The sequence below is a fragment of the Plectropomus leopardus genome, chromosome 7, assembly GCF_026936395.1.
Source record: "Plectropomus leopardus strain MGB_pleo_1.0 chromosome 7, ASM2693639v1, whole genome shotgun sequence".
Taxonomy (NCBI): Eukaryota; Metazoa; Chordata; class Actinopteri; order Perciformes; family Serranidae; genus Plectropomus; species Plectropomus leopardus.
The window spans coordinates 22,108,012-22,135,265 of NC_142182.1; the positions used below are offsets into that span (position 1 = coordinate 22,108,012).

Here is a 27,254-nt window from a genome sequence, read left to right on the forward strand (position 1 = left end):
TTAAAATAAAAAGAGACTGCTCAACTAGAAGCATGAGGGGTCACCGACTGATATTTTGAATCTTTGAGTTTCAGGGGGCAAGGAGGTTATTTTCAACCTGTAAGATGTTAAAAATTGATTTGGCTTGATTTAGTCAGTGAAGACAGGACCATTGGGTGATGCTGTGCTTTCATTTTGATTGTCTCTGTCCTTGAATGCAGCTTGTGTGTGTGTGTGTGTGTGTGTGTGTGTGTGTGTGTGTGTGTGTGTGTGCGTGTGCGTGTGTGTGTGTGTGTGTGCGTGTGTGTGTGCGTGTGTGTGTTGTTACAGTTGGATACACCATCTCTCATAAATGGTCACTTTCATTGTAGAATGAACCCAGACAGACAGACAGACAGACAGACAAAATCAGTACGTATTAACCCAGCTGGCAGGTTTTATGGGACAAAGTATTGGGTCAGATTACGATGTTGACCCTGCAGTCTTAGCTGCACAAAAACCGAACATCTGCAGCAGATGAAAATGTTGAGAATTACAAAACAAGTTCAGTATGTTCCTGTGATTTAGGACGGTCAAAGTAACATGGATTTTGGTGTAATAGTTTCAACATTAACATCTAAAAGGAGGGTAACTGAATGTGTTTCTGTTGGCCAAGTGTCAAAAATATGCACATGCAGTGCTATAAGTACCATGTGTGAATAAAATCTGTCTCCAAAACTTAATGAAGAAGCTCCATGATTGTGCCAAACTATGCAGCAGCATGGCTAGAAATGTTGTAGTGTGATTCACAGGATTGATCCCCATAGCAACCACCGTACAGTCAGTTGCTACAGTAACTGTGCATCCTCTGGGTCCAACTTAGGCATGTGTAGAGAGCAAATGAGTTGCATTTGTAGTTGTTAGTAAGACCCGCGTATATTCAGACTCAGCTTTAAAACTACTGCAGCATATGAACATATTGGCACAGTTTTCTTGTAAATTATTAATGCTCCATGGGAATCCCTACAAAGTTTTCAAAAGATATTGAGGTGTTTCTAAGGTTTTGAACACCCAATTTGCAAATATAAGGGTAGAGGGACATTAGAAAGAAATTTAATATATTGCAGTCAAGTACAAAATTACCATCAGGGTCCAACTGTAATGTTTTTCCTTGTCTGAAATCTACTTGCCCAAAGTCAAAATTTACTTAATACATTTTTAAAAGTTTATTACCAGTTTTCAAGTAACAACAAAAACTAAGGACTAAACAGCCTTATTATGGCTCTCTGGCAACATTTTCTGAAACTTGACCTGCCTTTGAAAATCAGTCCTGTTTTATCCACTTTGTTCTCAAACTTACTGCGAATTGGGCATTATATAGTTGTTGAGTTTTGTCCACATCCTTTTTCCCTTTTTCCAATATTCTATTCATTTTGAAGGAAGCACGAGGGGGATCCTCAGCTCCCGAGAAGAGCAGTCTGTTTCCTTCTTTCTTGCCATTGCCTGATTGGGCCAGTGAGTTTAGTGTAATAGCCCGATGCTGCATTTCATTTGCCCTGGGGCAATCCGACAATCCTTATTGTCTAGTCCCGATCACTATGACCTCAGTAATAAATATTTAGTTGAATTAAAACTTCTTAGAAAGCTTAAACAAAAACTGCTGATTAAAAGTACCATGGAGGTAGTATATGTGCATATTCGTTGTACTGGTTGTTATCAGATTGTACAGGTTTCCCTAATAAGTGTACTTTCTCATTGTATATGCCAACAAACTCTCATCTCTGTTTTTTTTCTATGTTTGTTGCAGGATTCGTCCTCAGCTGGCCAGGGAGAAGATAGAGGGATGTCACATCTGTACGTATGTGATGCCCGGGGAGCCTCAGGTGATCCTGGGGAAGGACAAGTCCTTCACCTACGACTACATGTTTGACATGGACTCCCAGCAGGACAACATCTACACCACCTGCACGGAGAAGCTGATCGAGGGCTGCTTTGAGGGCTACAACGCCACCGTCTTTGCATACGGACAGGCAAGTCTTTGTCCTCGGTGTCACAGCTGCAGTGCTGACGGTGCTTTATAGCCTGGTGGATGTAGGGAAATGGGCGCTGTGTGTTTGTGTGTGTGAGGACAGAAAGAGAAGGGGGTGTTAGAGAGGTGGAGAGCGTTGACATCTGGGTAAAAGCAGATGAGAGAGGACTCCTGTCGTGGAATTTTAATGTATTTGTCCAACCACAGTTGTAACAGATTGGTTTAACATTTTGTGAAATACATTTATTTGCTTCTTGCTCTATGATAAATCAGAGGATCAATGCTATCCTGATACTAGTACACTTAATATGAGGCTGCAGTGACAGTGACAATCAGCTTAGCATAAAAACTAGAAACAGGTGGAAACAGCTAGCCTGGCTCTGTCTGTGGATTTAAAAAAATACATGTTAATTAATCAACTTTAAGGCCCAAATACACCAAACTGTTGCACTGCCTCATGTCACCTGTGTCAGCGACAGATGCTCACCAGTGGCCAAACCTTGACCGATTGCCTGCAGTTGTTGTGTCAGGGCCTTAACAGATAAGAGACTGGTATTCAAACTCTCTGAATTAGAAAACCATTAAGTCTATGTCCCAAAACTATTCCTTTCAATAAGAATGTCTTCAGATTTCAGTATGTACAATTATATGGCAGTATGTCAGGTGAGTTTTATCCATAATCCCAAAACTCACACTTAAATCTCAGAGGACTTTGCAGTCAATGCAATACCCTCTGTTCTTAGACCCTCTGAGCAATGAAAGGAAGGAGAGGCCTCGGGAGGAGCAACAAAGGAGAGTCCCACTTTCACGATGAATAAACATGCAAGAAGAGTTCACAGAGGCAGCAGTTGTACAACACAGCAATGATTTCCAACCTGGGGTACACTTTACAGTGTCTATGTGTGTGGCTCAGTTCTGCTAATGTGGTAATACGGAAATATGATTGTGAAAAAATAGCCTAATAGGGGAAAAAAACACAAATGGGATTACAAATTGGTATTATTCTAGTGACACTTTAAGTGTATAAATGTATTAGTTTATTGACATTATATTAAGTTGCAAAAAGTTTGGTATATTTTGGTTATCTGAATCCTATCCAAACAAAAATGCCCATAACTTTTAGACTCCATTATGTAACATTTCTTTGTCTTATATGATTGTCAATCAAAATGTCACCTTATGGCTGTAATGGTATATGGGGGACGGGCATGGCATGCCCGCAGTAAAATGCCTTCACTATAATCAACTGAAGCTGCTACACTGACCATGTGACTAGCCTGCACCGGGCTTTGCACTGCTTATCTCTATTTCTATGTGGCTGGCTTTTCTGTGCATTGCAGGTAAAATGAGAACTGTGTAATAAAACAAGTACAATGTGTTTATTAATACCTCAATGTAACAGAGGCAATGTGATGCAGCAGAGCAGCCTTGAGGGTGTTTTTACATCTCACATTAAAATCAATTTATCAAATCAACATATTCTGTAGTTAAAACAATCCAGTTGATTAATTCAGTTGCAGGTAAAATAGCCCACACTTCCAAACCCTCCATGATTAACTGCATTCTTACTTAAGAAGCACACAGTGAAGCTGTACAAAGACAGAGGCTGTATAGCAGGTAAAACAATGTGTCTGTGCCCCATGTATTAAGGCTGTTGCATTTTTACTATTTGCAGATGTTTATTAGATCAATTAATTCATTTAGGAGGGAATCTTTGGACTAATGGATCCACAAGTTGCTATTTCTTCAGTCACTTTCCCCTCCCTCTTTGTTTCACCAAGTTCACCACAATAACATGCAAGTTTGGGCCTCATAACCTCCCCTCCTCCTTTATCTCCCCTACAGCTTCGGTTGCCGTGGCGACAGAGCTCCTGCTGTATGGCACTCGCACGATTCAAAGTGCAGGCATGCGCCCGCACACACACACACCTTTTAGACAGCTATACATCTTTAATGTGTGTCCATATTAACCCATCTCTCCCCAGTAACTGTCTCTGTCATTGCTGGCCTACTTCTGACACACACAGAGCACGCACTGCTGTTGGTTTGGCCCAGATCAGACCTGTTTGCCTCTGTGGCTTTACAGGGACTAATCTAGATTTAGACCGACCCATTCGGCTTCATCACAGGAGCTCTGCCCGGTTGGGTTGCAGATATAAACAGACATTAAATGATGCTGAGAGTAGAGAGGGAGTTTGGTATCTGGTGTGTATCATTTTAATACTGCCCACACTTTTGTAATAGTGTAAAATCAAACATCATCACAATAAAAACTGGAGAGACAAGATTAATCCTTCTGGATACAATTATGATGTGAGGTTGTGATATTTTATAACTCATCTATACTTCCAGCTGAAAAATGGGGTGAATAACAAACAGAAAAAGGTAGATGTTATTGAGTATTGAAACAACAAAAATACAGAATCCTCCAGAAAAATAGTCCTAACATAAAGAATACTTTTATCTTGCTAGTAGGTGATTTAAGAAAAACCACAAACCTTTTTCTGCTCATAAAAGTTACCCAAATTTCAGGACCTTTTGACAGAGTACTGCAATCTTATAACATTTCTAGATTCACAATAAACATTTTTTATCCAATGTTTGACAAAACCAGGTACCTGCATTGCCACTATGTAACTCAACTGGTGTTTTTTTTTTTAAATTCTTGTGTGTTACGCTAATAGTGGCAAATGTAGCTTTGAGCTACTAGCCTCAAGCTGAGATGAGTAGCGGTCAGCAGAGGTCTGTTGACACAGCTGTGTATGTCCTGATGTATATTGGTTAATGTGACATATTATCAGTAGGTAAATGAGAAAACCCAGTGGCAGACATTCTCACTCACATATACCAGCTAACGTTTATTAATTTTTGGCTCACGACACGACACATTCCTTGACTGAGCAGTGAAACATAACATGACAGACAAGCCGAAGGGTGACAGATCAGGAGCATTTCCTCCTTTCTAATACAGACTGCTTTGTTTTAATCGTCTTACCTGTAACATTTAAGTCACGTAGATTTGCACCAAATTGATTCTTAAAAATATTGAACAATGCAAGGATCACTTGTCTTGTGCTGTGTTCAGATGCCTTTTACAAGCTATTTGACTCTTGGAAAGCTGTGCAAATTGGTTTGACTTCCTTTGAATAACATGGGGAAATAAGGCAATGACCAACTTGACAGGTTATGTCCCACAAATTGCAAGCAAATGTAATGTAAAAATAATGTCGTGTAATGAAATCATGTAACAATATTTTGTTTGTTTGTTTTTTACTTTTTTGTGTGCATATTATCCAGTAATATTCTTGTACTTTTTTTTACTAGTTTACTGCTTACTTTTGAGCCATGTCTTTTTATGTTGCTCATTTCCTTCTCCCAGTGTTTTTGTAAGACAATTAATCAATTTTCTCAGGTTTTAATGGGTTAACAGCATGGTTTTGGTTGTTGTTTTTTTTTCTCCTCCCAATCCAGACGGGCTCAGGAAAGACCTACACGATGGGGACGGGTTTCGATGTCAACATCACAGATGAGGAGCTGGGTATCATTCCCCGTGCAGTCCACCATCTCTTCAAGGGCATCGAGGAGCGCCGACAGGCCGCCCAGGAGCAGGGACGCCCCGTACCTGAATTTAAGATCAACGCCCAATTCCTCGAGGTACACACACACTATCGCTGCCTCATAAAATTATATCTTTTTTTCCATCTTTAAGCTAAAAATCATGAACTAAACAAAACAAACAACATGTAATCTGTTTCTCTCTCACAGTAGGCTTTACAGAGATGTCACGGGTCAGGCTTATATTGTTGACACTGCTCGTTTAACAAGCTTTGACACCAGCGCTCCATCACTTGAAAATATCCACACTGACAATTGAACTGCAGCAGCTGTCATCGGGGGGTTAGGAGGTGTGGGGGGGGGTTGATGGTGTCTCAGTCTGGACAGGAAGAGTTAACAGGAATAATGTGAGGAGGCAGTTGTGCTGGTCCGTCAGACTGTGACAGTGTTACAGTGTTCAGATTCCTTAAGAAAACCTGGAACTGGAGACGTGGATAAGTGGTGGCTAAGAGATATGGGTATGCACAGAAATCAAAAACAAGTCAGATGGTGAGAGTTTTCGACATGAGTCTACATCAGTTAGCGTTCACATTCTTTAAATTTTGCCTTCTTTTCTACACTGCAGTTGTTCATATCGCCCCCAGTTTTATTTGTCAAGATGCATAAAGCTTCATGGAAACAGCATCCAAATCATTTCATTTCCAGGTGTCTACTTTCAATTTCAGAAATTTCCCCAGCCCTTTAAAAAAAAAAAAAAAAAAACTACAGTTGTTGGTCTTGCTTTGTTCTTTTGGGTCTTGTATTGGTCCTAAATGTAATTCAAGTTACAAACCTTTTGTTGACGCTAGCTTGCTACCTTAATTCACTTCTTTAATGTAGCTTCTATTGTTCTGTGTGTTTTTATGTAAATGTTACCGATGAAACTGTTACTGGTTTCACAATAAACTACAGAAAAATTCTTGACGGTTAGTTTTATCGTTCCAAATGTCACCTAGCATAATAACACTGTTTTATGACCATGCTCTGAAGAACTCAGGATTAACACTGTCCAGTATCAACCAAAGTTAGTTAAAATCTCTCAGACACAGGTGCGCAGGGACAGTCTTTAATGCTAATGCACATTTGATATGGAAAGTAGACAATAAAGTGATTCATATTCTATTCTACAGTATATTTGGTGAATTTTTATAGTTTAAAGCGATGTATCTGCCTCATTAAAAACATTTCACTTTGTGTGTGTCTTTTGTCTCCTTGTAGCTTTACAACGAGGAAGTTCTGGACCTGTTTGACTCCGCACGAGACATGAAGCAGAAATCTCACATCAAGATCCATGAAGATGCAAATGGGGGAATCTACACAGTGGGAGTGACCACACGGACCGTATCCTCCGAGGCTGAGGTAACGAAGCATGTGTTTGTGTAATAAACATCTCACCCAAAGTAACTGCCATTGTTAATGACTAAATTCATGTTTATTAATGGATCTGCACTGTTAAATATGAACCTCTTTGCCACCACAAGGCCTCTACAAATACGCTCATTATTACTCATATATTATTAATTCCTGCACTGATGTTTACTTTTATAAATCCCAGGGAGTATTTTGTTCCTCTGCTGTGTCAAAGTGAGTTCAACCACTGTGTGTTAATATTTAAAGCTCTTTCTCTGCTTGTTCAGATGATGCAGTGCCTGAAGCTCGGGGCTCTATCTCGCACCACAGCCAGCACTCAGATGAACGTCCAGAGCTCTCGATCCCACGCCATCTTCACCATCCACCTGTGCCAAGTTCGCGTCTGTGCCTCCGACAATGTTAGTACAGTCTTTTGAAATTTTTTTATGACAGATACAGATCTTATGCTACAAAGGGATTAAAAATGGTTCTCTTTAGCTAACAGTGTTTGTTTGTGTCTTTGTCACTCAGCAAGAAAGTGAGACTGACAACAGAGTCTCCAACGGAAACTCTGAGATGGATGAGTATGAGACGCTGACAGCCAAGTTCCACTTTGTGGATCTGGCTGGTTCTGAGAGGCTGAAGAGAACTGGAGCGACAGGTGATCGAGCCAAAGAGGGCATCTCCATCAACTGTGGACTGGTGAGCTGCTTCTCCATCCTCCGTGTCACTCAGGATTTATAAAGTCACTCTACGAGGCAGATAAGCCAGAGCCAGTGACATAACTGGAGTTTGACCGCCATCTAGTGGCTGAATTTCTTAAATGGCCCACCTGCACTTAAAGATTATCAGCTTCATATCAGATAAAACACCACAGAGGAAGGACAAATACATAACATTTTATCATTAAAGCTAGAAGTCGCACCCTTTTTAAATATGACTTTGGAAAAACAGACGATTTTCATCGCTGATAAACTTGCTCAATGAAGCACTTTGGTCAATAATATGTCAGAAAATCATGAGAAATGGCGATCAGTGTTTTTCAAAGACAATGATGACGTCATAGAGGAGTAACAAAAGCAGAAAATATTCACATTTAAGGAGCTGGAAACAGAGATGTTTTCTTAGAGAATTTCTCAAAATCATACATCAACTGTGAAATTAGTTGCTTTACATTTAATAGCTGAGAACATATCTATTAACTAATGTGACTGGAGCTATGAAAGACTAAATGAGCTATTGCTACAGTTGTAAGATTCATTTTTCTTGAGGGAAGGGCACATTTTAGGTCATTCAAATAATAGGTAGGATTTTATTTGCTACTTTCCTCATTATTACAGGGCTCTCTCTGTTAACTTAGCTTCCTGTATTAATTTGAGATGTGTTTTCCAGGTGGAAAAATAAGCACAACTGATAAATTTAGTGGTAAAGCCAGGAACAACAGCTGCACTTTACAAATGGATCACCAGGAAAATATAAAATTATATGTATTTTTTTTATTTTTTTTGCACACATTTATTGCATGTAAGGTGTATTTTTAGCTCTTTTACGCTGTACAGCTCATCACATGCCCTAAAGAGATGAAAACCAAGATTGCTTCCAGCAGACATTTAAGGCTTAACAAACAAACTTTGATCTATGATCGAAAAGGATAGTCATGGAATTAAATGTAGCAGTTAGAAACCCTGTTTAGTAACTGTTGCATCACCTTTCTTCTCCTCTGTGCTTTCCTCTCTGCTGCTGCAGCTCGCTCTGGGGAATGTAATCAGTGCTTTGGGTGACCGCAGCAAGCGGTCCTCACATGTGCCTTACAGAGACTCCAAACTCACCCGGCTTTTACAGGACTCATTAGGAGGAAACAGGTCAGTGGAAAATTAATTTCACATTTTTCCTACCATCTATGTTAGTGTGGACCCAGAGGAGTCTTTGTGTTCAGGTGTTTCAAATGTTGTTGCTTTTTTTAATCAGAAAAAATAGACTTCCTCCTTTTATCAAAAGAAATTATGAATTCAACCCCACAACTTTGATATGAATGATGTTAATGCAAAAATGAATTGCAGAATTAAGTGACATAAAAAGTAGTTTCAATATAAAGTTTAAAATGTTTCTTTCTTATCATAAATGAAGAAATACAGATTGCAGTAGCACTGTTAGTAAAACAAAACTAGGGGGGATATACAGAGAACATCGCATGCATTCAGACCTTTTAAGATAGCTGATGGCTTTTAAGATAGCTGAAATCAAAATATTATCCCCAATACTTCCACATTGCAAAAGCCTGCAGTGAATGAAAAGAAATTAAACTTTCTTACTTTTCGGAGCAAATACTTTTTTCTTTTCTTTTCTTTTTTTTTTTAAATATCTGCCTCCATATTGTCTCAGCCAAACAGTGATGATTGCCTGCATCAGCCCGTCTGACCGGGACTTCATGGAAACGCTGAACACGTTAAAATACGCCAACCGAGCAAGAAACATCAAGAACAAGGTGATGGTGAACCAGGACAAGGCCAGCCAGCAGATCAGCGCTCTGAGGACAGAGATTGCTCGACTACAGATGGAGCTGATGGAGTACAAAACGGTGAGGAGTTTAAAAAAATCAACCAGGGAATAGTGCATGTCAAAGGGAGGTTTTCTTTTTCTGATCTGCCTCCTCCTCTCTCTTGCAGGGTAAACGCTTGATGGGTGAGGATGGCGTGGAGAGCTTTAGCGACATGTTCCATGAGAACTCCATGCTGCAGACGGAGAACAGCAACCTGAGGGTGAGAGTGAAGGCCATGCAGGAGACCATCGATGCCCAAAGGGCGCGGCTCACCCAGATGCTCAGTGACCAGGCCAACCAGGTCATCGCCAGGGCAGGTAGGCTGAAACCTGCAGACTCATACTCTTTTGAGTATATACAAATATGTTTTCCACATTTTACTTGTTTTTCATTCAGTCGTCTTCATCTCTGGTGTGGATCGCTTGATTCTTCTCATGGCACAGTCAGAGTGAATACAGGATTGACAGATTCATTTTGGTTTTTCTCTTCCTCTGTGTCTTGTAAAATTGTCTTGATTCTCCTCCAGGTGAAGGTGGAACTGAAGAAATTGGGAACATGATTCAGGGTTACATCAAAGAGATTGAAGACCTCAGGTAAACAACTCTAATTAGATTATGTAAATACTAATTGTGCCCCAATTTTACATATTTGTTCCATAGTGTCAAATAGTAACACTTTATAATTACATTGCGGTGGTTAGTTCGTTCAGAAAACATTGTACTATTTTGTATCATTTATTACTAACAAAAAAAGATCAACTGATGCATGTCAATCAAAGTAGGTCTATTGAATTTTACTGCAAACAGTTTTCTAGAGCTGCACCCGACTCAGTATTATGCCATGTCGAATCAGATATGGCTGTTAAGTATGAATACTCAGCGAGTTTTTTGTTTGTTTGTTTGTTTGTTTGTTTTTTTCATCTGAATTTTTAATGTTTAATCGAGGCTCAGTAGGACATTCAGTGTGACAGTGACAATCCTGTAATATAGTAAACAAACTGATGATGGATTGGCAATGTGCAAAAACATTTGTCGCCGATACTAGATATCAAACAAAAGCTAGAGACTGTGTCGTATTAAATTGCTGTGAGCTGTAAAATCACCATTTCTAAGCAGGAGAGAAAAGATAATGTTATTGTGAAGACGTATAGTGCGATCTCTCTCCCTCTCTGTGCTGCTGCCTGGATGTTTGCAGCTGCCTGTACCAAAGAGTAGAATGAAAGTTAAGAGCACTCACTTTGCAGCTAAATCTGGGGACCAAAGTGTCCCCCAAAAGTACACAGCACGCTGACTAGCAAAAAAGATATAATTGCTTGATTTGTAGCAATCTCAGTCACCTGATAGGTCTCCGACTGATGATTCCAGTCTCTGACATTCAGTGGGCAGCCCTACAATATTCCTAAAAAAAAAATAACACTTCATGTTTTTTTATTTAAACTGTACTGATTACCAAAATAAGTGGGACAGGAAAAAACATAAAACATGCATCATACTTCAGTCTCAGGATGGACTCTAAAAGTCAAAGATATTCACTTCACTGTAAGACATGACAAAAATGTAAGCATGAAAGAATGCATGAAACAAATTGAAAAGAATTGAGCCAGATGGCTGCCGGCTACCAGGAACCGCAATTATGTCCACTGAAAGTGATTGTTTTTTGGCACTGACAGGCTCAGATTATTATTCTAAATGTCTGGCAAAGATATACCTTTTAGTTAAAGAGTAAGATTTTTTTTCTTTAACCAGAAACAGCCTCAAAATCATCAGACTCCATTTATATAAACAGTAATTTTATCCTTGTAAAAAACTCTTAATTCAAAGTCGACTGAAACAAAATAATACCCACAAACTTGGTTTGTCTCTCCACTGTTCCAACAATTACCAACTCTGGTTTGTTTGAAAGAAACCCCTGATTTACACAGTTGGATGTTAAAATATAATCTATACATGCTAAAATTATTTTTTATTTAAATGGAGTCTAGTGGGTTTGGTGAAAGTGATTTCGGGATGTTTCTGGTTAAATAAAAATGATCTTACTTGTTAATATAAAGTTATATCTCTATAGGGATCCCTTACATAAGTTGTTAGAAAATAAGAATAATAATCTGTACGTCACTGGCAAAAACAAGCGCTTTTTGAGGATGTAAATTGATGGTCCATAATTGCCTCAAGAGATTAATACTCAGTTGCTCAATACTAGATCAGTTTCAAAAATAATAGTTCTGTTAGTCATTTGCTATAGACACAAATACATAGGAAAATAGGGTCCACATTGAAAAATACTGAGGTTGCCCTTTAAAATTTGGTGCAAAAAACAGACAACATAACTTTGTATACTGTCACTCTGCTTAATATGTGTATTCCTCCTCTTCATGACTCTGGATTTCTCATTTCCTCGTCAGAGCCAAACTCCTGGAGAGTGAAGCTGTGAACGAGAATCTGAGAAAGAATCTGTCTCGTGCCTCCAACCGTCAGTCATTGTACGGAGGGCCCAGCTCCTTTTCCTCCACGCTGCTGGCCCCCGAGAAGGAGACTTCTGACATCATTGAACTCGCCAAGAAAGACCTGGAGAAACTGAAGAAACGGGAAAAGAAGAAAAAGAAAAGGTAATAAGACTGATGTGAACAGAAAAATAGATCTGGCATCAGCTATTTATGATTTGACGTGCTGTTACAGGTGTGCATACACTCTTTGTTAAGTTTCAAACTGGAAGCTTATTTTGGGATTTTTATTTTAAAACATTCAACATTTGTCAAATCACTGAATCCTTCACCCAGATATCAGTTTGACTTGTTGTATATTTTAATATGAAATATGGTAACAGTTAATCATTTTGTTCATTGGAGCAGGCATATTTGAAGGGCTGTAGACTCTCAGTCATGATGGAAACTGAGAGGCAGCACAGCTAATGGATGCTTAAATATTTTATGTGCTTCATTTACAGCCATGAAACAATTAATTACATCCACATTTACTGCTTGTAACATAGACTGATGTTGTGACAGTATTCCAGTGCTGATACACATACGAATTTCACTGGAGGGAGTTATTTCTGATAAGAACCCTACGACAGCATCAGAGGCTGATGAGAGGCAGCAGGTTGTGCCGCTGGGCACTTTAAGGGTGGGGGGTGGAAAATGTGTTGGTGCAGAGCTTCCTCTGATCATTCTTCCCTCCATTCTTTCTTCCTTCGTTCATCTCTTGCTTCCTTCTGTCGTTTGACCCTTCACCCCTCCCTGAAGACTCCAGCAGCTGTTGGAGGAGAGAGAGAGGGAGGAAAGGGAGGAGGTGGTGGATGAGGTTGATGACGTCAGGTTTGTCAGAGCTTCCACCCTCCTGTTGCCACTCCCATCCTCCGCTTTCCTTAATTCGGCATTTTATTTTGCATTTATTTTGCACAGGTATTTCCCAACTGGAGCAAGACTAGCTGCCATTAAAGCACTTCCCTCCCATTAAGCATTTTTTTTTACTATATAACGAGCTCTTGTCTCTCTTTAGATCCTCTGTGTGAACCCTCCACCCCACCAGCCCATTCTTTGACCCATCACACCACATCAAAGCTTTCTTTGCATCTTCATTTATGTTTTCACCGACTTTGCATAGCCTTTCACGATGACTTGTAACAAGGAAGTGTCTATTTTCATATTTTCAAGATTTTTAACATAAGATCAGGGCTCATAACTCTAGTTCTTGTTTTAATTTATTTACATTAAAGATTTGTTTTGGCATTTTGCCTTTACTGAACAGTTTGACTGTGAGGAAAAAAAACAGCAAATGGGTTCAAAAAGGGGGGATGATATGCAACAAAGATCACTGCAGGATTTTGACTATTCACATGTCCTGGAAGATTTCAATGTCCTAAACAAATGGGAAAAATTCTGATCAGATATTATCTGTTTGTTTATCTTAAAAACAATTGATAGGCAGGGTATTTAAAAATGACATGTAGGCATGTAGATTGATAATATTTGTATTGAAAAGAAGGCTACTTTTGCTTTTATTTAATTACAATTATATTCATAATAAAACAAGTATTGCCAACAGACTGTCAACAGACATGCATAATAATGCCATTTAAAGAATAGATATTGCACTAGTCTACATTGGGACAATGTATTGATAACCTATTGCTGGGTTATATCATTGTTCTTAAGCTTTTTCATAGCAGTAAAGCATGCAACTGCTAACCCCCCCCCCTGTTGCCAGCACCTGGAGTGCCCCACCCATCCTTCAGCAAAAGTCCACCAGATGATAACAGCAACAGGTTTCACATCACCCAGTGACCTCAAATGGGCAGTGAGCGCCAGGCGCTGGCGGCACAAGGGAAAGCGGGGTGCTGTTCAGCTGCACTCACTGCACAGTGCTCTGCAATGACACAGAGCTTGTTGAAAATCAGCAAAGTGTCTCTTTAAACTCAAAGGTGCCAAGAAAATGTGATTTCCACCACAGATTATAATCTGAGAGATTAAACTATGTAAGACTTCAACAAATTTCCCTTAAAAAAAGGTAAATACCTGATAAGAGAAACCCAGGGTTACTGGCTGGAATTAAAATGGCAATGTTGCGCTGTAACCATTTGGCTATCAAGCCGCTCCATAATTTTACTTTATAACATCAACCTGGTCAGGGAATGCAGAGGAGCTCATTTCAATTTAGAACTTGAATAAGAACGTTTTTTGTCTTTTTTTTCCACTTTTTTTTCTTTTGACCAAATGTATTAGGTAGTTAGACATGCAGTTATTTTACCTAATAGGTGAAATGTGGCAACATTATTTTTTCATGGCATGCGGCCACCAAGACAGTACATTTTTCTGTTCAGATAATTAGTGTTGAAAATTTCCTAAAATGAGCTGAACGTTTGGGGACACAGGTTTATCTTATTTTTGTTATTACACACTGTGGTAGTCAGCCATTTCAAATATGTAACGATGGACGATCTTTTCACTTCCCTGTGTTTATCTTTCATTTTTAGTTTTGTTAAGCTTATTCAGATAATTTTGTGCATAACACCACCTAAACATTGCTAACCCTCTGTGTTTGGATAAGACATTTATCCAACAGACCTGCTTCATTGACTTGACTCACAATTATTTTTTTTAATATTCCCTCCATGTTTGTTTGGGGTTTTTTTTCTTTTCCTGGTTTTGTTCAGACTTTAATGAGATTCTTCCCTCTTTTGTTAAATTTACATGCTGTCTTTTCCACAAACAAACTAATGAAAACAGAGCAGCATTCTGTGTTTATAGTTCACCACAGCATGAGATAAAGCATAAGGCTCTCTGTATATGTATTTTTTACGCTACATAAACAATGCATTGTCTCACACAATGTAAGTTTCAAATATGCCAAGTCCTCATCAGTCACCAGTTTTATTGCTACGTAGTGGTGAAGTCCATAAAAAAAGTTTGTTTGCCAAAAAGACAGTGCTTCTGTCCATTATTATGTAATTTACAAACTTGTGCTGCACCAACTAAAAAATCTTACTCAGTGTCTTTATTACCTGCAGATGATTTGTTAGAAATAGTTCTTTTTGTTAACGTGAGTTACAGTAGCTGTGGAGGTGTACCATGTGTACCAGATGTTCTGCTCAGTCACAGAGGATAAATCATGTCTCTGACTCTCAGCCACGTCTGAATCTTTCAGTGCCAACAAGGAGGAAGTCCCTGACAACGAGCAAGAAAAGGGCACAGAGAAGGAAATGACAGAGCGAGTCAACGAGGAAGCAGAAATGGTACGATTGACCTCTTCTTGTGTCATTTTACTTGGAATCTACATTGAAATTCACAGCCTGACTCAAGGAGTGACCCTGAGTAGTCGACTATTTGATAATTCTATCATACATCTATCATCAAATTGTCACAGTACCAGGAAATGTGTTTATGAAACAAAGGATCATTCCATTTTGGCAATAGAAGTGTGCTGAATTTCTAATTTTAAATAGAATTGCTTGGTTTCTCTCAAAAAATCATCATATAGTGGAGGCTAAATAATGACAACATAAGCCTACTGTTTCAAAATCAAAGCACGCATTTATCAATCAGAGCAGTCACATAAGAATGTAGTAGTAGCAGAGACTGCTAATATTTTTATAAGTCCAAACAGCTGCTTGCAGCTTGCATCTCTGTGTTTCTCTCTCTCAGGCAGAACTGTGCACACATTTGAGCAATACTCAACCTCCCGCCAGGTTGCCAGCACCTGGAGTTCCTCCCTCATCTACCATTAAAGGTCACATCATCTGGCAGATTAAAGTCAGGCAAAAGAGCTGCAGATGAGCTGGGAGCGCCAGGCACTGGCAGCTTAACACAGTTTATCTGAACACAGTGCAGTGACACAGTGCTGGTTGACAAATGCCCAGTTTTCCATTAAGTCCCCATGAGCAAAAAAAATTAAAAATACGATGGTTCCTCTACAATCAGCAAGTATCGACCAATTAGATTCAACTATGTCGGTCTTCTCTGAGACAGCCCAAGAAGAGTGCCCTCAGATATTAAATCAATGCTATGTCAACTTGCAGGAGGTCCAGGAAGGCAGTGACCATGACGAAGGAGAGGAGGAAGAGGAGGAGGAGGAGGAGGAGATGGACGTGGAGGAGAGCTCAGATGATTCTGACTCAGAGTCGGACGAAAAAGGTATAAATGATGGTTTGGTCTCCTTTATGCATTTACTTTAAAGGGCTGCTTATTCTCCACAAGGGGGAGCTGTTCAATCACGGACAGACACACACAACCAGCACCACACACAGCTGTGTTTTGGGCAATGATGGGAGTGCATTTACTCAAGAACTTTGCTTAAGTACAGATTTAGGGTACTAGAAAGTACCCTAAATCTGCAATTAACTCCAAATTTACCAGCTGCAACATTAAAGCAATAAATACATAAATGCATCAATAATTATAATCCAATAATATAATACGCAGAAGTCTGAGTCATTCTAGATAATGTCTATTTTCACTTTAGGAACTTTAAGTATTTTGTTGCTAATACTTTAGTACTTTTACATAAGTAGCATTGTTTTGATACAGGTTGTGCTACTTTTACTTAAGTGGAGGATTTGAATACTTCTTACCCCACTGGTTTTAAGGATATTCTTGCCCACATTTAGAGCTGAACACTTGTGATAATTTCCCCCAAGATGCCTTAAAGATGCAGGAATACTGCTAAGTGCCACATAAGAAGCGACGACTGTGACTGTTGCATTTACTCGCAGTTTAAGTACACTGCCTTATTTCTTTTTGTACCATTTACTCTATAAAGTACTATGAAATGAAGACATATGATACAGATGTAATTTCCTCCTTAAGAAAATAATAGTTGTCTAGCTTAGGTGCAACTCTGCCACTGTGGGGTATGATGGGTTCCGGTGCCTTGCTAAGGAGCACTTTCACAGTTGTTAAGATGGTTTTACAACACGGAGGCACTTGTCAGGGGAAGAAAGCAACATTATGCTGATGTAATGGACAGAAGTAAAGCAGTTCATTTTTTAAATGGTGATGAGATGTTTACAAACTTTAATTAAATAGTTTCAAATTCAACAATTACAAGTACTGAGGGAGGAAACAAAGAGACAAAGGGCCAGCGGCTGAAGCCAAATAATCAAAATAATCTATTCTTGTGATCACGGAGAATTGTTAACTCTTGTCTTACAACAGGGAGCCCTTCAAATGTTGCATCTGCAATTTGAAGAAAACAACCAGCTTGTGTTTATATCATTATTTGCTGTGTGTTTCATACAAACATACAAGAACAACAGAAAGGAAGTAATTAATGAGACAAAAGAAAAAAAAAACTTTAAGTAAGGTAACATAATTTAATGGGGTATCTTCTGTAAAGGCAGCAAAAAATACAGTAGATTTGCCACAAACACATGACCATGTATCCGATCATGTGTGTCCCACAGAGAACTTCCAGGCCGATCTGGCCAACATCACCTGCGAGATCGCCATCAAGCAGAAGCTGATCGACGAGTTGGAGAACAGCCAGCGGCGTCTGCACACGCTCAAACAGCAGTACGAGCAGAAGCTGATGATGCTGCAGTGCAAGATCAGGGACACCCAGCTGGAGAGGGACCGCGTCCTCCAAAACATGAGTAAGACAAGGACGCTAGGGGGGGGTCACGCATCGCTCCGAGGGGAGAGAATTGTGCTAATACACTGTGCATCCTGAGGCAGATAAAAACATCCACCAAAATGTGGATTTGGCTTTTAATGTCAGTGCCTTTTGATGAGTTTATTTCAGTCTTTAAGCGGAGTATATTTAAGTTCTTGCTCATCCCACTTGCATTGGAAGAATTTATATTTTTCCCTGCATGTTTGATGTCAGTATTTGTTCTTCAGCAATGAAAAAACGCTGCAGACTTTATGTACTTCAGAGAGTCCTTTAAAGCTTTGCACCAGCAGCCAGGCGATGACAGCGACATTTATATTTATCAGCACTAATGGATCAAAGCAGTGTCCCATGCAGATTTTAAAAGCATGGAGGAGTTTTTGGCTTGTCTAATTAAAAAGAAAAAACACACACAAAAGAGACTTTCTGTCAACCAGAGATCAAAGTTTCTGACTCTTTAAAACATTACAGAGAATATGTCTGCGGCGCACTGTGGGCGCTACGTTCAAAACTCTTTCAAACAGAAGTGATTGTGTTGTATCATGTTAAGCATTCCGTGTTTTTAAGGAAGATCAGTTTCCCATGATTGTTTGTGTTGGAAACTTTTAGACACAGTCGAAAGCGGCACAGACGACAAGGCTCGCAAGATAAAGGCTGAATATGAAAAGAAGCTGAGCGTCATGAACAAGGAGCTTCAGAAGCTTCAGTCAGCTCAGAAGGAGCACGCCCGCCTGCTGAAGAACCAGTCGCAGTACGAGAAACAACTGAGGAAGCTTCAGATGGACGTGGCGGAAATGAAGAAGACAAAGGTGGGCTCAGTTGCAGTTGTTGTCCACTTTAAAGGTCCAGTGTGTAAGATTTAGGGAGTTTGTGGTATCTGTTGGTGAGAATTGCAGATTGTAACCAACTGGAACTTCTCCAGCCGAATTCCTTCAGTGTTTATTGTACAAAGAGGTTTTTACTGGGAGCCAGTTTTCTTTGATAACTTTAGATTGGGCTGTCGACTACAGATTGAAATAAAAGTTGACATAATTCTTATAAATCAAGTTAGGGTGGGATCAGATACATGCTGTCTAGTTGGATCAGAAGGCTTAAGAGCTCATACTTTACTCAGTTTATCTTCAGATGTCATATCTGGTGTGTCTTTGAACTATCTCTCCTGTAAATCACCATTTGACAATTTTTCCTCACTTTGTTTTGAATGAGAAATTACTCAGAATTAATGAAAATGTACAGATGGCCAGAGTCATTGCAGACTGTAGTCAAAGGATGAAGAAAAAGTAAAAAAGAATGATTCAAGATAAATAAATCCATAAATCCATTTTTTTAGCTTTCAAATCAGAATATTGACTTACTTTCATGCTTTTTGTGTATGCCATATGAACATTTCTGTTTTTTTATTTGTTTGTTGCAGGTCCGTCTCATGAAGCAGATGAAGGAGCAGCAGGAAAAAAACAGGATGAACGAGTCTCGCCGAAACCGAGAAATTGCTTCCCTAAAGAAAGACCAGCGCAAGCAAGAGGTTAGCATTGGGGCTGCCTTTTACATCCTCTTTTTTTTTTTTTGCTTCATCTGGCTTTAATTACATCTTTATTAATCTTAGCCACGAGCATTCATTCATCATTAACAGTTTTTGATACTTTAATTATGTTACAGCACCAACTGAAGTTACTTGAGGCTCAGAAAAGGCAGCAGGAGCTGATTCTGAGGAGAAAGACTGAGGAGGTGAGCAGCAGAACTCAGATTGTACCTTTACATAATGTATGCAGAAATACTCATGATACATTATGGATGCAGAAATGCATGTGGTGTGCTTTTTGCGCTCACGTTTCTGTTCGGCGTGTGTGTGTGTCAGGTGACGGCTCTAAGGAGGCAGGCCAGGCCGACCTCAGGTAAGGTCGTCAGGAAGATCAATCTGCCAGAACCGATGCAGGACCACAGACCTCCATCTGGACGCTTGTACTCCTCCGGCAACACTGCTCCCAATGGCACTCGGTGAGTCTGTGTGTGTGCACTCTATAGTTTCCAGAGAGGCAAAATAAGGAAGGCTACAAAATATAAATGCTCTTTTAAAAAAACAAAATAGGCCGGGTTTTATCCTGGCAGCATTAAACTACTGTGCATGGAAAACATTTAACATTTGACTCTGCACCATCAAAAGTCATCCTGGAATGTAAAAACCCCTCAAATAAAACACAGATCTCTCTTTGCACATGAATATGTTGTTATTATTATGTTGGACTGTAATGCTTAATTTTGTATCAGGAACCTACATTTGAAACAGGTTTATGAACTCATTTACTTTATCAGCATGCTTTAAAATCTTCAATCCATTACTGACTTGATACTGTTTGTGCAGATTTTCCTACAGGCGTACAGTAGGTATTTACTCCACCAGGATCGCACGCAATAAATGGCAATCTCTGGAGCGCCGGATCACTGACGTCATCATGCAGAGGATGACCATCTCCAACATGGAAGCAGACATGAATCGCCTCCTCAAGGTAAAGCTTTGGTAGTAAGATTTTGAAAACATGGGGAAAAAGGGAGCAAGTAATTTGGCAAGATATGCAAGAAATCATTACAATAAATTAGTCAAAGTAACAAGAAGATGACCTTAAAATGATTTTATGTATTTATTTTATCTTTTTGAACACCAGGAAAACTCTCCAGAAAATTGTTTTCATTATAATTATATATTTTAAATTATGTTACAAGAAAAAAATGCATACATAATATAGATATAGATTTAAAAATATCTTTTTCCCTCCCCCATACCTCTAAAACATTTACCATGTGCGCATTTAGAAATGGCTCCATGGACTGAAATCTGTTTGTCTATGTGGGGTTTTTTTGTTTTTTTTTTTTTGTTCATAGCAACGTGAGGAGCTGACGAAGCGTAAAGAGAAGGTCATCCGGAAGAGGGACCGGCTGGTCAGGGAGGGACCAGAGGCAGAGAAGGCCGTGCTTCCCCTCAACGAGGAAGTAGATGCGTTGACGGCAAACATCGATTACATAAATGACAGCATTGCAGACTGTCAGGCCAACATCATGCAGATGGAGGAAACCAAGGTGTGACAAGCTGTTCTGACTGGTTAGATAGATTGATTCAGTGAAACCGAAAGAGAACGTGAAATAGCTTTACATCATTACGAACTGCTTTTGAGCTGTGACCAGCTCAAATAGAGTTTCTAATGGGCCACATTTTTATTTGATGAAAGGTTCTTGCAGATACTCACTGAGAAATAGAGTTTTCTTATAATGCTTTTTTAGTTGAAGTTTATGTACTCATACTTTTTTTGGTTTTTTTTTTACAGGAGGAAGGCGACACAGTGGACATCTCTGCAGTGATTGGTTCCTGCACCCTGACAGAAGCCCGTTTTCTGTTAGATCACTTTATGTCAATGGCTATCAATAAGGTACCAGCCCTAATAATATTATAAGAAGGTCAAGGTTTAAGGAATTCCACGTGGTCAGGGACTGCAGAAGAAAATTTTGCTAATTCTAACACATTTACACCAGAATGATATAATTTCAGAAGTACGGTCCCTAATTAATTATTTGATCTTGCTTTGATCTTATTTTTCAAAATAAAATTCAATTTAGATCACAGAGAAGAAACTGAAAGCTTTTTGTTTTGGTTTTTTTCTGTCAGGGGGCAATAACTGTGGCTAGAGGAAGTACGTTTTGAGATTGTTTGTACGTAGGTAGAAACTTCTGTTCATCTATCCATCCATGTGTCTGTCCCATAAATTCTTGTGAACACGACATCTCAAGAACGCCTCAAGGGACTTTCTTCAGATTTGACACAATTGTCCACTTGGACTCAACCATGAACTGATTGAATTTTGGTGGTCAGAAGTCAAGGTCAGTGTGACCTTGCTGTCTCATTCTCGTGAACACATTATTTCGAGAGCACCTTCAGGGAATTTCTACAAATTTAGCACAAACGTCCACTTGGATTCAAGAATGAACTGGTTAGAATTTGGTCAAAGTTAAAAGGTTAAGGTCTCTGTGACAAAGCTAAAACATTTTTATTTACAACTGAAATGACAGTGAAACTCATCTTTGCTGCTCTAAATGCCAGACTCATATACTGAGTAGTACTAAAAATACAGCTAGAAAAGACTTTGATCATACTGCACCACTTGTGGGACAGTTTGTAAACCAATATTTTGATATGATCCCCAATCATAAATCAGTATGTTTTCTTCACAAATTCGAGGTGGCAAGAATAATTGATTCACTAATGATTATTCTGGAGTGAAGACCACAGACATCTTCTGCAATCATTACAAATTACCAGATGTCCCTGGGTAATACTCGTCCTGCATGAACAAGGCTTCTGTTTGATACGTAGTTACACATGCAGTTATTTTACCGTACAGCACAGATGTGGCTGTTGACATGACATGGCCAGTGAAAAACACTGTAAACATTGTGTAACGTATTCGGTCTGACTTTTCCAGGGTCTTCAGGCAGCCCAGAGGGAGTCCCAAGTGAAGGTGATGGAGGGCCGGCTGAAGCAGACAGAAATCACCAGCGCCACACAGAACCAGCTGCTCTTTCACATGCTGAAGGAGAAGGCCGAGTTCAACCCAGAGCTGGATGCGCTGCTGGGAAACGCCCTTCAAGGTAACAACAGCGTTTGTTTTGGGTTGACTTTAAAGTGAAGATGAGGACCCCAAAAAACAGACCAGACCCCTGATTTAACCCGGTCCACCTTCCTGGAAGTATCATGTCAAGTAAAACTGGAATTCAGGTTGTCATCCAGGATGATGATCATGAGTCTCTTCAACGAATTAACTTTGTTAAAGAATGTAAATTTGCCCTCAGCATGTCTGTTAAAAGCATTTGGGCTTTCAGGAAGTGGTCAGGGTTACTGGTCAGTGGCATGATTGGGATTATTGACTTGCTCTTGCCTGTTGCCTTCTACTGAATAGAAGCTGGCCTAATTATCATACAATTGGCACATAATACCACTAATTGAGTCTGTTGCAAAGATTATGGTGTTGTGATACAAATTCCTGAAAATGTTTGTTTTTTTTAGGTTTCAGAGTTTATTTTACAGGAATTTTTGCAACAAAATTTTAAATAAAATTGTTTGCATTTGAAGTGTATTTTTGCCAACTTCTGCTCAGCAGGATGCTCTTTTGACAGTAGCTGCACTTTATTTTCTTTTATTTTGTTTTATTTTTTAGAATTTCGGGGGACAGTGTTTTTGATTTGTGCATTGCCTTTTTTCTGTTCCCCCACGTTTTCCTTTTTTTTGTTTTCTTATGTTTTTTACAGAGCTAGGTAACATTCCAGCTGGTAAGTGAAACCATATTAGACTCTTATCTGTGTTATGAATGCATGGTTCCTTCCCTTTGCACTCTGAAAACTAACTAAAACATAATATGGAGCAGGTGCATGAGGTGCAATGCAACCAAGGCTTCCCTCCATCTGTCTGCTGATCTCTCCCCTCCCCTTCCCCTCATCCGGACACACAGACCTCCTCCTAGCTCGCCATGTGCTACAGCCTCCATGCTTTAGCACCCTGCTAACCCAAGACAACTTCCACAGGAACCATACAACATGGATGTTTTAGCTCTGTCGGACCCTGTAGGTCGGCTGACCCCATACGGAGCAACGGACTAATGATTCCTCTCACTCCTCCACCCTGTTGTCTTTGCCCCCACACCTACCTTCATAACCCTCCCCACCTGGCCGCTCTCTGACCTCTCACCCTTTTCCATTTGATCCCATTGAGCTCAGTGAGGACCAAGTTTCTGTTTGTCGATAAAACAGCATGGCGCTGTGCTGACATCGCCCTCATCTGCTTCCCTTGTTCATCTTTTCTACATTTATTTTGGGCAGCTAAAACAAAGAAAAGAATATTGCTTTACCCTTTAGTGAAATAAATAAATGATGTAGTCATAGGCAAATAATACTTGCTAAGAACCAGTTTTAGAAAGTCATAAGCAGTCATATCAGTCTCATCGACCAACAGGGTTTTCCTCTAAACTCTAATATTATTCATTGATCTTATTAACAGAAAACGGAGATGACAGCAGCAGTGATGAGTCTGCACAGAGCCCTTCTGCAGAGGGAAAGTAAGTTTATGTTCATGCATCTTATATGTTTATATGTTTTTATGATATGTTACATTATTTATGTTTATGGTATGTGTTCGTGATTTTATTGTGTTGTTTATGTCTTTGTTGTGTTTTTGTTGATGCTAAAGTCATATGAAGTTATTTTTTATTTATGTCATTGTTATGTTGTTATTTTTTAATTTTATTTTAACATTACATTCATGTTATACATTTATGTTTCGTGTTGCATTATTATATGTATCTTAAATGTTCTTTTTTATTACGTTTTTTTGTGTATGTTGCATTTGTAATGTGTTCATGTTACAATGTGTATGTCATTCATGTTTTTATTTATGTTTAACAGGGTTCACATTTCTTTTATTTTGTGGACATGTACAGGCATGTAACTGCAAAAAATAGTGAATTTTATTTTTTTTATTTCGCACTTGTGCCACAGCTACAGATAGATCTAACCAAAATTACAGTAACATACAGTGAAATTACCTCACAATTTAGTCATAAGAACATTTGACCTGCGTCTCAGCAAAAAGGAAACTTTCTTTGTCTCATGTTAGGACTTCTTGATGACTTCTTTTCTTCAATATGAAAATTTGTTGATATTAATTAATTAATTAGTAAATAAATATTACTGAGTGTATATGACCTTTACACTTTAATTACTAACTTCTCATGATTTCAACAGATTCTGCTGCAGTTCAGTTTGTTAATATGAATTAAACTAAATGTGACACTGGAAGTTATTGGGATTTTTTTCCCCCATAAAAATAAATAATTAAATAATAATAATAAATAATAAATAAATAAATAATTAAATAAAAAATTTTGAAATTCACATTTTTGTGACTGGGGTACATTATATGGAAGGTATTGGAAAAAAACTGCCAGAATTTTTGATAAAATATTTATGTAAAATAAATGAACCACTCATTAATAATTAGAATAAGTGTGCTTCATGGGACTGCTTTAGTATAATTTCTGTACTCATATTAGCAAGTGTACCCTACACAAGCACTTGTTATTTAGAGCCCTGCTTATGTTACATGATGTAATATTGTGTTTTGTGTTTTTTGTTGTCATTTGTACAGTGTTTTTACAGAAGGCTACATGTTCATCAATACTCACATTTAAAACTCATGTATTCCCTCCAGCACCTTGACATCAGATCTCATGAAACTCTGTGGAGATACCAAAACAAGAAATAAGGTATTACAACCCGTTTTTGCCTCCGTCTCTGCATGCACAAGTATGTCCTAGATTACCTCCTGTCTTAATGTTCTTGTATCTGTGCTCTGCAGGCTCGTAGGAGGACCACCACTCAGATGGAGTTGCTATACGCAAACAGTGACTCCGCCCCCGATGCACCCACTGCAGACTTCTCCGGTCCAATGCTGCCGTTAGCTGAAACACCAGATGGGGGAGGAGACATGGACGCGTCAGGCTCATCAGTCAGGGACTACACAGCTCTTTCCCCCGGCTTTTCCTCTAAAATGGGCAGCATGTAAGTCCAATGCCCGGCACGCTGTCGCTAACACAGTAATGACTACTTTTTTCCTTTCTTCCTTCCTGCATGTTTGATGTTGCTGCTTACATCCTCTGCTTCATTTTGTTTACCATTATTCATGCGCAGCATCCTTACATCAAAAGGCCATACCTTCTGCATAAATCCTTTGAGGTAAAGCGTGTAGGGAGGAGCACATATTAACATATGTATGGCTGCTTTATTGCTCTCCTCTGCAGAAAGTTCTAAGTCCTTATTACACCTCTGAAAGCAAAAATACTAACCAGACCACTTTAACTGGCTTGTCCATGCTTCAAACCAATGTGCTTATTTACTTGTATATTAAAAAGAGCCTTGGCTGACAGTGATCCATCTGCAAATAAAGTAATAGAAATATATTGTAGTGCAGCACAAAATCAACACAGTCCTCAGTAATTAAACATGAACTTGGCGAAGAAACACCACTGTTGGGACTTTAAATATCAGGTAACGTGTTTATGTGTGTACTGCATGCTCTCATCTCTTCATTGTTGCCATTATTTTATATTGGTTTCACATCCTTCTGTTGTTTTATCATTATTTTTTCTGTACACTGTCTCTGTGTTGTTTGTGGATAACTTTATGAAACTGAAAACAATCAGTTCTGGCTCCAGACCTTCGTCAGGGGTGGAAAAACGAGCACCGGAGCCTTCGCCGCTCTCTCGCAGGAAGACCTATGACAAGGCACAAGCAGCGGCCGACAAGGCAAAGGTCAAGGATATTAAACAGTAAGAGCTTGTTGCCGACATTGTGGCTAGAAAACCACAAAAAAACAAAAAAGAAAATATAACTTCACTTCAACTTTACTAATACTTCTTCTCTTGGTTTCCTGCTTTGGAGAAGCATGTGGTCTCGACTAAATCAAAAATGCTTTGCGCCTGGTGTGATAACCTTTGACCTGCCAAGTTCTACGCTGAATTTAAAGTCATAACGTTTCTACTTAACTTAGATGTCTCTTTTTTTAACAGTTTTGACTCAAATTCAGTGTTCAACTTGCTAATCAACCCCTGCTGCTGATCTACTGTAATACGCATTTTTATAAATTGGGAAAATCACTTTCTCTTCCCTTTCTTTGTCTCATCAGTAAATTATCCTGAGACTGAAACAGAAGAATGTGCAGATAGAAGTGTTATGATAAAATTAGCTCTGTGTCTGCTTAAAATGATAATGTAATGACTTGAATTTGCATGCTCAAAATCTCTCAAGTTCCTGCCATCCTGTCTCAAAATACACATTACTGGAGTAGATAAGATTACTTTATATGTTGACGATAACTGACTTATTTCAGTGTAATTCATTATTAATTATTTAGATAAGTCTTAGTATTTTGGGGATTCCTTTGGCATGACTTGTGCACACATTTACCTCTAGACTTTGTGCACTTCAACTCTTTGCCAACTTGAAACACTTCTAAATTCTCCCTCTGACACGAATGGTCAGTGTGTGAGAGCATGGAGTTGAATATTGCTGCATTCATGTCATGTGGCAAGAAAAAGTGTTATTCTTAAATTTCTAGTGGTTAAACATGAGTCAGGTTGTCTGACTTGTTGCATTAAGAGGTCTCGGCTTCAGTGTTAATGTGTGCTTTATGACAGCATTTTGTGACTGCATGGATACAGAGGACAAACCTTTTATCCCTTTTCAAAGATTTTTTTGTTTATGTTTGGAGTTTTAGTCTTCATTAATAGCAGATAGAAAAGACAAACAGGAACCACAAAAAGAGAGGATTTTTATCCTTTTTTGGATTATTTTTTTTCCCAAAAGAAATAAAGATGTATGCATTTAAATTAAATCAACATAGTCTTAAAAGGTACTTTGAACATGGAATACGATTCCCTGACCAGAAATGAACCAGGGATGCTGTAAATACAAGTTATACTGTACATTTTGACCACTTTGCTACCAGGACACCCCAGAGGTATTCAGTCCCCCTCCGGCTTTGATAGATAAGAAATCTTTTCATTTTTCATCATTCCCACAGTTAAGTTTTCTGCTGTGTATGCATTACAGCCTCATACTAGCTTGGCTTTAGTTAGATTTAAGCTCC

At 39.0% G+C, this 27,254-nt stretch overlaps 1 protein-coding gene across 8 annotated transcripts in view; it reads left to right on the plus strand.

The window, feature by feature from the left end:
- Positions 1-27,254, plus strand: part of kif21a (kinesin family member 21A) — a 60,845-nt gene that overhangs the window by 20,380 nt on the left and 13,211 nt on the right. For 2 of the 8 annotated variants that reach the window (XM_088080204.1, XM_042495774.2), the window contains exons 2-28: positions 1,766-1,988; positions 5,459-5,641; positions 6,800-6,940; positions 7,219-7,350; positions 7,463-7,633; positions 8,678-8,793; positions 9,314-9,509; positions 9,598-9,787; positions 9,997-10,063; positions 11,872-12,075; positions 12,712-12,783; positions 15,113-15,200; positions 15,984-16,098; positions 17,367-17,555; positions 18,182-18,381; positions 18,987-19,094; positions 19,229-19,297; positions 19,428-19,567; positions 19,932-20,076; positions 20,450-20,644; positions 20,890-20,991; positions 22,042-22,207; positions 22,865-22,885; positions 23,610-23,667; positions 24,819-24,873; positions 24,966-25,168; positions 25,810-25,935. In XM_088080204.1, coding sequence (XP_087936330.1) covers positions 1,766-1,988; positions 5,459-5,641; positions 6,800-6,940; positions 7,219-7,350; positions 7,463-7,633; positions 8,678-8,793; positions 9,314-9,509; positions 9,598-9,787; positions 9,997-10,063; positions 11,872-12,075; positions 12,712-12,783; positions 15,113-15,200; positions 15,984-16,098; positions 17,367-17,555; positions 18,182-18,381; positions 18,987-19,094; positions 19,229-19,297; positions 19,428-19,567; positions 19,932-20,076; positions 20,450-20,644; positions 20,890-20,991; positions 22,042-22,207; positions 22,865-22,885; positions 23,610-23,667; positions 24,819-24,873; positions 24,966-25,168; positions 25,810-25,935 — 3,675 coding nt within the window. The remainder of the gene's footprint in view (positions 1-1,765; positions 1,989-5,458; positions 5,642-6,799; positions 6,941-7,218; positions 7,351-7,462; positions 7,634-8,677; positions 8,794-9,313; positions 9,510-9,597; positions 9,788-9,996; positions 10,064-11,871; positions 12,076-12,711; positions 12,784-15,112; positions 15,201-15,983; positions 16,099-17,366; positions 17,556-18,181; positions 18,382-18,986; positions 19,095-19,228; positions 19,298-19,427; positions 19,568-19,931; positions 20,077-20,449; positions 20,645-20,889; positions 20,992-22,041; positions 22,208-22,864; positions 22,886-23,609; positions 23,668-24,818; positions 24,874-24,965; positions 25,169-25,809; positions 25,936-27,254) is intronic. The other 6 variants (XM_042495775.2, XM_088080202.1, XM_088080203.1 and 3 more) reach the window with 6 other exon arrangements.